At 46.3% G+C, this 13,141-nt stretch overlaps 1 protein-coding gene across 6 annotated transcripts in view; it reads right to left on the bottom strand.

The window, feature by feature from the left end:
- Positions 1–7,547: 7,547 nt before the first annotated feature.
- Positions 7,548–13,141, bottom strand: part of LOC118691502 (uncharacterized) — a 46,511-nt gene continuing 40,917 nt past the window's right edge. For 5 of the 6 annotated variants that reach the window (XM_054516102.1, XM_054516106.1, XM_054516101.1 and 2 more), the window contains one exon: positions 7,548–10,889. In XM_054516102.1, the coding sequence (XP_054372077.1) occupies positions 8,964–10,352 (1,389 nt within the window). In that variant the 5' untranslated portion in view covers positions 10,353–10,889 and the 3' untranslated portion in view covers positions 7,548–8,963. Of the gene's footprint in view, positions 10,890–11,189; positions 12,542–13,141 lie in introns of those variants that run through there. The other variant, XM_054516105.1, reaches the window with a different exon arrangement.

Below are 13,141 nucleotides of genomic sequence, written 5' to 3'. Positions count from 1 at the left end.
CTCATCACAGGCAGCTACACTGAACCTGATTGTTAAAAAGCTGAGTAAATATAACTACACCCTCGTTATCTTGTTTAAAGGTAGGAAGATTAATTTGAATTCTAACTGGAAATACTGATTCAATGAATAAGCCTGAAATGTAGCAGTTTTCAATTACACTAAGAAATTGGTCTTTTGAATTTTCAAATTATGCAAGGCAAAGCAAGTTCACTTTCATCTATATGTGGGGATATATTTGCTGTCTTCGCAGTGCTGCATGTCAGTGGGTAAGAGCTAAAAGGGAGTGAAAAATCCTAACGTTGGCTGTTGGTGCCCTCCAGGGGTCTGGCTGGGTATAAATTTCAGCCAAAACATAATTTTTGAGCATTCCACACATATACTAAATATTGCATGCTATTACTCTGCTTTAAAAGGGGGTGAGGGCCGTTTTTCATGGTACACTCAGCAGACAGGTGCTCTCCACAGTCCCACAGACATTAAATAAACAGGAGCAAGAGAAGGATGCATTTATATTTGACTACTTCCAGCTTCCCTGCCTGGATTCCTAAGGAAAAAAAGGTTTATATCCAATAACAAACCTGTAGGACAAATAGAGGTGGGGAAAACTCAATCTTGTAACTTCAAGCCACGATGTGAGTTCTATTTAAGTGCATTTTTGTTGCAGGCTTGCTACAGCTTCACAAAGAGCTGACAGGCAGTGGTTTTACAGCCTCTGGAACAGGACAGAAAGCATTCCTCTGCCTCACAGACTGCAGGTGGGTTCTTACACTATTAATTCTCATTTTCCCTTGCCATGCCATAACAGCTGCCACAGCCAGACAACAGAGAGGCAAAGGAAAGCAAACTAACCAACAAAAATAAACTACCAGTGTCCAAAAGCAGTCACACAAACCCAGAAGATGATCTGTGTATAACACACCTCCAGCACAGAGCTGCCTGGTGCTGGTTTTACTGGAATGAATGGAGCTCTTCCTGCCAGTGCACAGGGCTCAACAGCTGCAGAGAGGTGGCTGAGAGGAGGTGTCCTTACCCAGGGCACAGCTGAGTTGGAATTTCTGCCCATAAACACCCCCACACCTTTGGAAAGCACCCTGGCAAAACAAGGCTGGTGTTATTGTCCAGCCTCACCTGCAAGAGCAGCTACAACTTTTTTACTTCTTCTGCCAAATTAAAACTCAAAGTTTTTGGCGAACTAGAAGTGCCCTCTAAATCCACATCTCCCTTCTTCACCTCACAGCATCAGTCATCAAGAAAAGTCACAGCTGTGGAAAGCTCCTCTCTCACTGAGGTAGGAGTGGCACTACTCTGTTTTAGGGGTTGAGTTTTCAGCACCTGCCCACAGTTTTCAGCCCACTGTGCATCAATACTGAAATTAATATTTAAATTTCCTGCCAGGCCTAAGTAGGCAGGGCTGCACTGGAGGTCCAGCAAAGCTCAGCTCTTGGCTTTGTCCTCCACAAAGGGGCAGCAAAGGGCTCCAGCAAAGTCCAGAGCAGGTGCTGCTGACCCAATGCACCCGTGGGGTATCTGGTGAGAATTCCCTCTGAATTCTGATGTGGGAATGCTGAAGCTGCTGAGGGATGTTCTACCAAGCACAAGGGGCACAAGTCTGGCTGAAAGAGTTACCACCTCCCTCTTCCTGGTCACATCAAGAAATGAGACTTTAAAGATGAGGAAAATCCAAAAGTACACAAGACTTTGACATAATTAATATCAGATAATTGTTCTGAGTATTCTTCCATCTGCCAGTTACAGGTAGAAATTGGGTCTGGGGAGCTACTGCAGATCATCTCTCTGCAATTACAATTTGTGATGAGCTACCCAGCTCCAGCAGCTCTGCCCAAGCTCCAGCACGATCCTAAATGGAAAACCAGGATCAGCAGTGACACAACATCAATCCCAGTGCTTCAGGTGCCCACAAACCAGAACAGCACTCCTGGCTTGCTGCTGGGTGTGACCACACAGCTCAAGGCTGAAAAATCGCTGAAAAATCAGAATGGCAGGCAATTAGCAACACATGCTGGCTCCCATCACTTGGTTTTGTTCTCCTTGAATCTCTCCCCAGCCGGGCTCTCTGTCACTGTTTGCAGGGGTTATCTGGGGACAGTTCAGACCCAAACAGGAGCTTGGCTGCCAGCAGTGCCACGGTGCAGCCTGGAGCTCCCACTGAGCCAGGTCCCAAAATCTGACACTGAAAAGCCAGAAAACTGAAGGAGGAGCCTAAAACCTGAAGAGCAGCCAGGAACCTGAGGAAGCAGCAGCTCATCCTCAGCAGGAGCACTGCTCCATCCTGGCAGCTCCCTGTCAGACACCAGGCTCTCATTAGAGAGGAGCACCCGTTAATAAAGCAGCAATTAACCAAAGCATTGGGGTTCTGGCCCATGGGGACCCTTGGGCTGCACAAACTTTTCCCTGAGAATGCAACAGAAAGGAAAACCAGCCCTGAGCAATCCTGCCTCATCCAAGCCCTTTTCACACATATTTAGTCAATGTAGGGGTTCTGGAACAAGAGTTTCTATCATATTTCAGGTTTTCTGAATGTGATAGAAATATTCTATTCTGGATATAATATTGCTATCATATTCATAAGACATAGACATAAAATTATTCTGAATAGACTATTTCTATCATATTCATAAGATATGAAATTATTCTGAATAGACTATTTCTATCATATTCATAAGATATGAAATTGTTCTGAATAGAATCATTCTATCGTATTCAGAAAACATGGAATATTATAGGAACTGTTGTTTCTATCTATTGAGAATAGAATATTTCTATCTATTCAGAAAACATGGAATATTATAGAAACTGTTGTTTCTATCTATTCTGAATAGAACATTTCTATCCTATTCAGAAAACATGGAATATGATAGAAACTGTTGCTTCTTTGCAGGAGTAGGAAGGAAAAGGGGGTGTGTTTATTTTGATCACCTGCAGAGCTGTGCAGGGGCAGCTTAGCCAGCCCTGGCCACTGCTGAGAATTGCAGCCTCTCCCCAGCACCTGCAGGTGGCATGGCCTTCCTGCACATCTCTAACCCATGCTCCATAATCACATTCCAGGAGGGAGAAAAAAGAAAAAATGAATCCAAAAAAACCCACACTTTCTAGATGAAGGGAGGTTTCAAAGATCATAGACTGATTTATGATTTATTTTGTTCAAAGCCATCAATTTAAACAATTGCTTTATTTTCCTGAGGCTGTGCTGGATTAGATTTAGAAAACATTGACAAGGAAAGATTAATGCTGGAGAACATAAAATGAGTTACAGGAGACTGACAATGAAATACACAACCAGCACTGTGCTCAGAACAGCAGAATATGAAGACTCATGAAAAGTACAACTCATATTGATCACAAAGGCAGCAAACATCTAAAAACAGCAAAGCAGGGCCCATCCTGGGAATTAAAGTCCAGCCAGCAATTTTAGCTTGATAGCCTTTCACTGGCAAGTTTTTGCAGTGAATAATCTTTTAACTCCTAACAGGGTATTTCACCCCCTCTGCCAGGCTGCCACAATATGCAGGTACAGTCACTTTTGTCACCCCTCCAGGTGGAACAAACTGAAAATTAGTATTTCAGGGGACTTAAAATGAGTTTGTTCAGCTTGAAACACCCTTTAAAATAATTGAAAAAAAAATCATAATTTCTATTATAGCCCTGTGCAGGCACCTGTCACTTGAAAAAGTCCAGCCCAGCATGCAGGGTCTGTTGTCCCATGCCCATGTGCTGGCATTACTGATTTTTCCACAGCTGCTTTTACCTTTTTACACACACACTCAGCTGACCCCCATTCTCTGCCTCTAGCCTGTGTGTACACACATAAAAACAGGACAAACAGCAAGGACAACTTTTCTCTAAGCCTTGAAAGGCTATAGCTCAGCCATGAAGGATTTCCTTCTCCAGCAGCTTTTTCAAGGCAACCCCTGGAGCATCCATGTCCAGTGGCAAAATCTTCTTGTCCAAATTTACCCAGGCTTGCTCAAAGGAATTAACAGAGAATCTGTTTTCTACTGCACTTCTGTGGAGGCAGAGATGCTCCATAAGTTTCCCCACAAATATTTCACACTCCACAGTGCTCACAGCAATCCCTTTCCCAGCCCTGCTGTCACTATCCAGCACAAGAATCTCACTGTCTTCACATTCAAGCTATCAGGACATTGATTCCAGTAGGAAAAAAATGCATCAATAATAGTTAGACTTGGTTCAGCTGCCAAACTGCCACGAAACGGGAAAGAAATTTTGGGGCCCAACCACTAAAATTGATGGTTTTGCAGCAAGCCTGCAGTACCTCAGCCAGAGAATCAAGTGATTCATGGCATGACAGCATTTCAGTAATCACAACTCTTTTGAAAATAAAACTCTAGTTAATCAGGGTGGTCTTGTTTCCCTTAAATACATTAAAAAGTCATTACCTCAAGTGCCATTACATCAATACAGCACTTTTTAAAGGGACAGCATCACACAAGGCTGAAGGCTTTTCAGATGCTGCTGTTCCAGCCTTCTGTCATCTCCACAATGGCCCAATTCTTTCAGTCAACAGCTAGAAACATTAAACTTCTATTTTCTCTGCTCAGAGCTCCTTGCTGCCCTTTACTGGCACAGCCTCTTGTTGAGCTTGGGAAGGAAATCAGACCTCTCATACATATCAGCACTTTTTCTCCCCTGGGTCTAAGTTTAAAGCAGACAATATGTTTCAGAAATATTAATTTACATGAGATATTTTAAGTGCAGCATAGGAGTTTTCCCAGAGTTTGCCTTCTCATGCTTCAAGCTTCATTAATCAACTCAGCCCTGCCAAAATACATTGTAGGAAGATGTCTGCAGCCTCTGGTCTGAGGCATAATCATAGCTCAGGGTGGAATAGTTACAAGCCAATGTCTCCACTTTAACCAGGACACAAGAACCCAAACCTCCTGGCAGCTGCACAGTGCTGCTGTTAACTCCTCCACACTGGCAGGATTCTCAGGCTCAAAAGGGAGCAAAGCAAGAGAAGAGCAGCACAGAAAGTGGGGAGAGTCAGAGTCAGCAGCTTGAAATGCAAGGAAAAAGGCAGACCTAGGGAAGAGTGGGAGAACTCTGGAACAAAAACCAAACCATTGCTTGCACAGGAGCTACCAGAGAGGCAGCCTGGCTCATGAAGGAAGGGGAAAGCTCCTCTCCACCTTTAAAAGCTTTCTCTAACTTCTTACCACGTTTCAGGTGCTGCTTTTGAGGGAGCTCAGCCAAAGAGCAAACTGTGCTGAGCACATCCCTCCCCCTGCCCTGGCAGGAAAGGGCTCCCACCCTGAGGAGCTGCATGACAAATATGCTGCCATGGGGAGGGAATAAAAGAATAACAACAACAAAACCCTGGAAAGCCCTGAAGATCAGCAATATTCCAGCCAGAATGAGAGCTGTCACTGCTCTGTTCTCACAGAGAGCTGGAAGCACCAGCCAGGAACCCTCTCCAAACCTCTCCCAGCTTCTCCAGAGCCCTGAGTCCCACAGTGTGTCCTGGGTTGACTTATGTTGCTTTTATCCCCAATCATCTTGTTCTGTTTATGCAGAATAATAAGTTTTGCACCTTTAAGACTGCAGAGAGTGAAGGGGGTAGGATGAAGTGTGCAGTTTGTTTTCAGACACTGCACTCGCTCCTCCACATTCCTGCTCCTGGACTGTGCTGTCTGCGGATGGACAGACAGTGGGACAGAGCTCTCCTTTGCTTTTAGTTAGTTTAGCTAGCTGAGGCAAAGTTCCCTGGACTGGATTTTGGGTTTTTTTTCCCTTTTCTTTGCCCTGTTTAAACCTGCTCTGGGCTGAATACCCAGGGGAGCACTGGCAGCTCCACCTGTGGCCCACCAGGCCGGGCCTGGCCTGTGACATTTCCAGCACCAAGAGACTGAGTGAGCTGAGCTGCAGCCCTGGGAGGGGCTTTCTCAGTTTGTCATCTCTTTTGGAGCAGCAAGAGGTTTTATTGATTAATATTGTTTCTGTTTTATTGTTTAATAAACAGGGGGTTTTTTCCACTTTTTTCGAAGGAGGTATTTTGCTCCCAGACCGGTTGCGGGGAGGAGCCGATTGAATCTGCTTTCCTAGAGGAGCCCTTTTGGGGCTTCTCTCCCAAATTTGCTCTGAACCAGGACAGAGTGACACTCACAAACCCACCTGCTCTCATGGGCATGCCACCCACACCAGACACTGCCCTTCCTGCAGCCCAGCTCCTCTTCTGCTGGCCTGGGAACACCTGGGCTCACATCACCTGGAAAGCTCAGTCCCAGGCTTAAAACAGACACAGCTGTCTCCTCCTGAGCTGGACACAGCTAACAAGAACAATTCTGGTGCTGTTCCATGTGGAAAATGTTCCTTCTCATTTGCCTTCTGTGCTCACATAGATGTTGTCTCCAGAAATGGCATCACAGGGTTTTGCTGTGTAGGACTCCCTTTGTTTCTGCTGCAGCAGCAGGATCCCAGCTCCACACTCAATTCTTAAGTAACAGAATAACTTATGTGGTCATGCAAAAGCACAGAAAAGTCTAAAAGTATCTGAAGTAAATCTACCCTTCTCCTGGACCAGCTCTTTCCACTTCCATTCCCATCCACCTGCATAAGATGAGGTACTGCTAGGAAGCTGACCAGCATATTTTTACAGAAATTAGATTTTAAAATGCTTTCTGATTTTATTTAGTGCTCAAATTCTCCAGTTCAGCTCAGCACAGAGAGGAAATTATTCCTGCTTTCCCCAGAGAAAAATGGTAGCTTATATTGCACAGAAAAGGTATTTCCCCCTCAAAAAATGCCTTGGCTTAAGACCAACAACAGCAGATCTCAGGCCTGTACCAATAAGAGATTCTCAGCACTAAACTCAGGAATTTCCCCCTTTAAAAACCTCTGAATAAGAAAGAGTTCCTATTAGTATTACTCCTAGAACTGAGAGACCTTCAGGTACCAAATCCTGGAATGATTCAGTCACTCTGTTCTGAAAGAGCAATTTCATACTTCTTGTGGCATTTTAACACTGATCACTAAGCTTCTCTCTCACTCCCAGATGCACAAAAATTTATTCTATGCAACCAGAATCAAAGCTGGGTTTCCAGAAGAAGAATTAGCACTTATAGCACTTTGAGGGCTTTTTTCTCTTAAAACAAAGACACAGCTGATGTCACACCACATCTTGTACTCACCCAGCCAGGAGGACAAGAACGACACCAGCATCCAGGGGAAAAGGAAGTTCTACAGAAATAAATATTAGACTTTCAGAGCACTCTCCAGCAGGACACAGAAACCTCTGAGCAGCTCAGCCCAGAGGAGCCCCAGGTCCTGCCCAGCCAGGTTTTCATGATTCCCTGCAGCTGTGGAGTTCCTCATCATCCCCCTGTGCCCACCTGGGCCCCATCTCACCCTGGCTTTTCTGGCTTTTTCAGGCTCCAGGGAGAGTCCTTTGTTCACAGCCATTGATCCCAGATGCCCCATTGTCACAATCCATCCTTACAAATGGGGTTCATGATGGTTCGTGGATTTCATCTCAGGGTGCAAAAAACCAACACGGCACAGGGGATTTGCAGTGATAATCAAAACAAATGCAGCTTTATTGAATGATCACAGCAAAATGCAATAGAGAGATTGTGGGAACCCAGAACATCCCTCTGGCTGTCCAGGATGGCCAGGACCCCTGCCAGGGGGCTCAGAAGCCCTGGCACAGAGTCCAAAACTCTGTGGTGGTGATTATGACCCGTGCAGCAAATTACCAACCTTATATGAAGATCAGCAAGCCACAACAGTTTAGGTAGAATAATAGTGGAGTTATCATGGGGTGGAAAAGTAGATTTTAGGGTTTCTGGAATGGGGGTTCAGGAGGCAAGATGGAGGGAACTGGGCATGTCCAGCCTTTCTCCTTCTTCTTGGCCTCCATCTTCTGCTGTGATGTTGGCACTTTTGGATTGGTTTAGAGTAGAAGCTCACTGTCTAACATAGGTGATAGGTATTGGAAAGTAATTGTAAATATTGTACATGTAGTTTTTAGTATAAAAAGATAACACTGCCCTGGGGGCAGGCAGAGTGCCTGGAACTGTCCTGTTGGATGGACCTCGGCAGGGTGGGAGAAATTTTTTTATAGATAAGATACAATAAACAACCTTGAGACTGACAAATGAAGAGCCCTGACTCCTTCTTCAAGCACTGGGCTGGAAAAAGAGACTTTCTAACTTTTCTCAGGGTCACTCTGACCAGCTAGAGACCCCAACAAGAGATCAAGGGAGAGAAAAATATAGAGAAAGAGAGAGAAAAGAGAGAGAGAGGGGGATATAGCTCCCAAACGAAGTCCTTTGGTCCAGTCCAGTCGAGGATCTGTCTGTTATGCTGGGGAGATCTCAGAGGCACAGTTCATCTGGACCACAATTATACTCTTTTTCAATGGGAGAAGGGGGAATGGATTTTCTTTGGGGAAAGAATGGTGTTTGGAAAGGGTACACACAGTCCATGTTCGGCAGTGAGGGTGAGCCATTGTTTTCGTGGTCCACTGCCTACACCTGCAACATCCAACTCACTTTGGTCAGCTTGCCTCCCCCACACACCTGCCCCGGGCTGGGGGTCTCAGTGCCAGTCCTTGGAAGGAGCAGAGGGGCCTTCTCACATAGGGGTTTCATGTCTCAATCTTTGATGGAGAGGCTTCCTACATCTCAGTCGGTCTGTCACAGTGGTTGCAAACGAGTGAGAGGGGTCTTCTGCAGGAGACCACCCAGAACTCAGGAGAAGTCCAGCCAGGCCAAGAGGTGGGACAGCTTCCAGGGCTGTTGTTGCAAAAAGGGCACAGTGCCCCCTTCTTCTTCATTGGGCTCAGTGTAGCATACAGCAAACACCTGTGAAAACAGCAGCTTAGCAATGCTCTCAGATCTCAAGGCCTTGTTGGCATGTGACTGTCTCCTTCGGAGCCAGAGATTCTAGACAGGAGGGTCTTCTCTTCAGTGGTCCCCAAATGACGATCATGAGGTGGATGAGGGATATTTCAGACAGACTCTCACGCCCGTGCTCTCAGCAGCAGCAGCAGGGATGCTCTCAGCAGCAAGAACGTGGCCCAAGGCACTGTGAACCATGAGAGCAGCAGGGATGTGGCCAAGGCAGAATGAACCCTGAGAGGAGCAGGGATGTGGCCAAGGCAGAATGAACCATGAGAGGAGCAGGGATGTGGCCAAGGCACTGTGAACCATGAGAGCAGCAGGGATGTGGGCCAAGGCAGAATGAACCATGAGAGGAGCAGGGATGTGGCCAAGGCAGAATGAACCATGAGAGGAGCAGGGATGTGGCCCAAGGCACTGTGAACCATGAGAGCAGCAGGGATGTGGCCCAAGGCACTGTGAACCATGAGAGCAGCAGGGATGTGGCCCAAGGCAGAATGAACCCTGAGAGGAGCAGGGATGTGGCCAAGGCAGAATGAACCATGAGAGGAGCAGGGATGTGGCCCAAGGCAGAATGAACCATGAGAGCAGCAGGGATGTGGCCCAAGGCACTGGGAACCATGAGAGGAGCAAGGATGTGGCCCAAGGCACTGTGAACCATGAGAGCAGCAGGGATGCAGCCCAAGGCACTGTGAACCATGAGAGCAGCAGGGATGCAGCCCAAGGCACTGTGAACCATGAGAGTAGCAGGGATGTGGCCCAAGGCACTGTGAACCATGAGAGCAGCAGGGATGTGGCCCAAGGCAGAATGAACCATGAGAGGAGCAAGGATGTGGCCCAAGGCAGAATGAACCATGAGAGCAGCAGGGATGTGGCCCAAGGCAGAATGAACCATGAGAGCAGCAGGGATGTGGCCCAAGGCAGAATGAACCATGAGAGGAGCAAGGACGTGGCCCAAGGCAGAATGAACCATGAGAGCAGCAGGGATGTGGCCCAAGGCACTGTGAACCATGAGAGCAGCAGGGATGTGGCCAAGGCACTGTGAACCATGAGAGCAGCAGGGATGTGGCCAAGGCACTGTGAACCCTGAGAGGAGCAGGGATGTGGCCAAGGCAGAATGAACCATGAGAGCAGCAGGGATGTGGCCCAAGGCAGAATGAACCATGAGAGCAGCAGGGATGTGGCCAAGGCACTGTGAACCATGAGAGCAGCAGGGATGTGGGCCAAGGCAGAATGAACCATGAGAGCAGCAGGGATGTGGCCCAAGGCACTGTGAACCATGAGAGCAGCAGGGATGTGGCCCAAGGCACTGTGAACCATGAGAGCAGCAGGGATGTGGCCAAGGCACTGTGAACCCTGAGAGGAGCAGGGATGTGGCTCAAGGCACTGTGAACCATGAGAGCAGCAGGGCACAGCCATGGCAGGCAGCAAGCTGGCTCCTGCAGCCAGCAGGGATCCAATCAAGGGACATTCCATGAAATTACAGGGCTTCTCTCCCCTCTCCACTCAGGCACAGAGGGTAACCAGCTTCCTGGGAAATCAGCAGGATGATATGGCTTGTAGTCCCCAGATTGCTGCAAATTTATCCGTGCCAACATCATCCTGAGAGCATCACAGGATGTGGCAGAAAATCATGGATGGATCAGGCTGGAAGTGTGAAAATGATGGATAATGAGGCAGGCTAAAGTTCCTGTCTTTCAAAGAGATTGAAAGCAGGCAAGGATGAGCTCTGTAACATAACCACCCAGCTGAAAATGAGGATGCAGATATGCCTATATACACAGACACTTTTTCACCAGTAAGATCTGCTGAGCTCTGCCTGAAGCCAAGAATTATCCTAAGGTGACTCCAACAGGATGTGTGGACAACATGCTGCAGCAGCACAACTCCTGAGGCCATGGCACAGACTGGAAAGTCCTCTAGAGAAATTTTCACCTGTGAAATGCAATTCCTGATGCCCTTTATGCTGGAGAAATCATGTTCTGCTGGCTCTGATCGGCTGGCAGGCAGGAGCTGAATTAAAAGAAAAAGAAGCAGGATAAATCCATGTTATCAAAAAAGCTCATTGCGCCCCAGTCCCAGGATTTTATTATTTATTTATTTATTTATTATTTATTATTTATTTATTTGGCTGCTCAAATATTCCGGAATCTCTTGGTATCACTGGCATAATTTTGTGTAGCTAATTAAAAAGCTTTAGGACAAGGTAAGAGCTGCCAGCAGTTGAGGGGCCAAGCTTTAAAGCATCAGTTTTAGGTGGAAGTGATACATGAATTACAAGCCACAAGGAAATCTTTTCATCATAATACTGACCAAGAGGCTCCCTTCGTGTATTTCATGCTGCTACACAGAGTCAGCTGTTTCATAGTTAAATATTTCCCATTATTTCATCAATCCCAGTTTTTATACTTTTACAATATGCTTTTAAAAAACTGAATTGCCCCCAAGCCAGCAGGATAAGAGAAATGTTCCTAAAATGTAAACTAAAAGGAGAAAATCCATTACTTGAAATCCCATTCCTTATTTAACTAAAATATTTTTAATTGATTCTCATACTTACCATGAAATTAGATGTCCTGCAATTTATACACAGCTTTAAATTAAAAAAAAAAACAAACAAGCATAGGCTGTATTTGTGCTACCAGACAATATTTGGTGCAAATAATTGAAAACTTGGCCACCTCTAAGACAATGAGAGATCTGGGCATAGCCTCACTGGTGTCCTCAGTAGATTTATTCCAGACTTTCAGGTGGACATGGCAGGAGGTTTCACAGATGCAGCTGGGAGTGTAGTGGCACTTTACTCCATGTCCTTGTAGATCAAGCACATAAATGCAGATTTAAAGAACTTATTCATAAAATATCAGAGGGGTTATCAAATTCAAATATTAATTTTTTTTTGGTTGACTTTGGAGGGAGTGGATATATGAGAGGAAGGCTGAACATTTCTGGCTTTTTTTTCTCTTTTCCTAAAGAGAAAAGAAAACTTTTTGTAAAAGATAAATAATCAGTTAAAGCTTTCTTTAATGGAAAAAAAAAAAAAACCAACCTTTTTCTTCCAAAGACATGCCAATAGAGAAATTTTGTTCAAGCTGTATTTTTGATTCCACTCCACAGCTTTGGGTTTTGCTGTATCCTGCCTGCCTCAGTTATTTGCTAATGTAAGCAGAGCAAATTATCTGCTATCATCGAGCTGCAGCTATTAGGCTGCAGTTAATAATTTACTGCTCAACTCGTCTCCGTTCTGAGCATGCAAATCATTAATTGATTACAGGTTTGCTGTAGTCATCTGAGCAAATGAGTGCTCCTGCCATTCACTGCTGCCTCCTTTCCCACCTGGGTGTCTGTCAGCCCTGCTGGGGGATGCCAAGCTCACATTTCAGTGTTGTGCTCTCTGGGGAGGGATGGAGCCCCAAGGGCAGCAGAGCAGCCCCACCAGGGCCCTGGGGCTGCCCAGGGGGGAGATGCTGATTTTTGGGATGTGTGATCGTCCCTGGGCTGGGCCACTTTGGGGAGATGCTGTGGAAAAGGTGCAGCACAGCCTGAAGCTGCTGTGCAGGACCAAGGGGACTGTCAGAAATGAGAATGAATCCCAGCCCAGGGAGGAGCTGGAGCTGCTCAGAGAGCCCAGAGGGGCTCCAGGATGATGCCAGGGATGGAGCAGCTCTGCTGGGAGGAAAGGCTGGCACAGCTGGGATTGTTCACCTGCACAGGAGAAGCTTTGGGCTGAGCTCAGGGTGGCCCTGCAGGGCCTGAAGGAGCCCAGGAAACCTGGAGAGAGACAATTGACAGGGGATGGAGTGATGGGATACAGGGAATGGCTCCAAACTGACACAAAGCAAGTTTAGAATAAATATTAGGAAGAAATTCCTCCCTGTGATGGTGCCCAGAGCAGCTATGAGTGCCCCTGGATCCCTGGAAATGTCCAAGGCCAGGTTGAACATTGGGGCTGGGAGCAGCCTGGGACAGTGGGAACTGTCCCTGCCATGACAGGGGGTTTGGAACTAGGTGATCTTTAAAAGGTCATATAAAATAAATCTGTTTGTATAAAAAACCAACCAAACAAAAAACCAAACCGAAACAAAAACTTTATTGCTGATGGAGGAAAAACCAGGAAAAAGAAAATATTGATAAAACACAGTGCCACCTTGAAGATTTGGAAGGAAATGGAGAAGCAGTAGATGCCTCCTCTGGCAAGGTCCAGATGAGGTTTTAAGAGTCAAATCTACAGCAGCTTCACCCTTATTTCCACCAGGCTCTGAGAA

This window comes from Molothrus ater, chromosome 11, assembly GCF_012460135.2.
Source record: "Molothrus ater isolate BHLD 08-10-18 breed brown headed cowbird chromosome 11, BPBGC_Mater_1.1, whole genome shotgun sequence".
NCBI lineage: Eukaryota > Metazoa > Chordata > Aves > Passeriformes > Icteridae > Molothrus > Molothrus ater.
The sequence above is the reverse complement of the archived record's forward strand: the minus strand, read 5'-3'. Positions and strand labels throughout refer to the sequence as shown.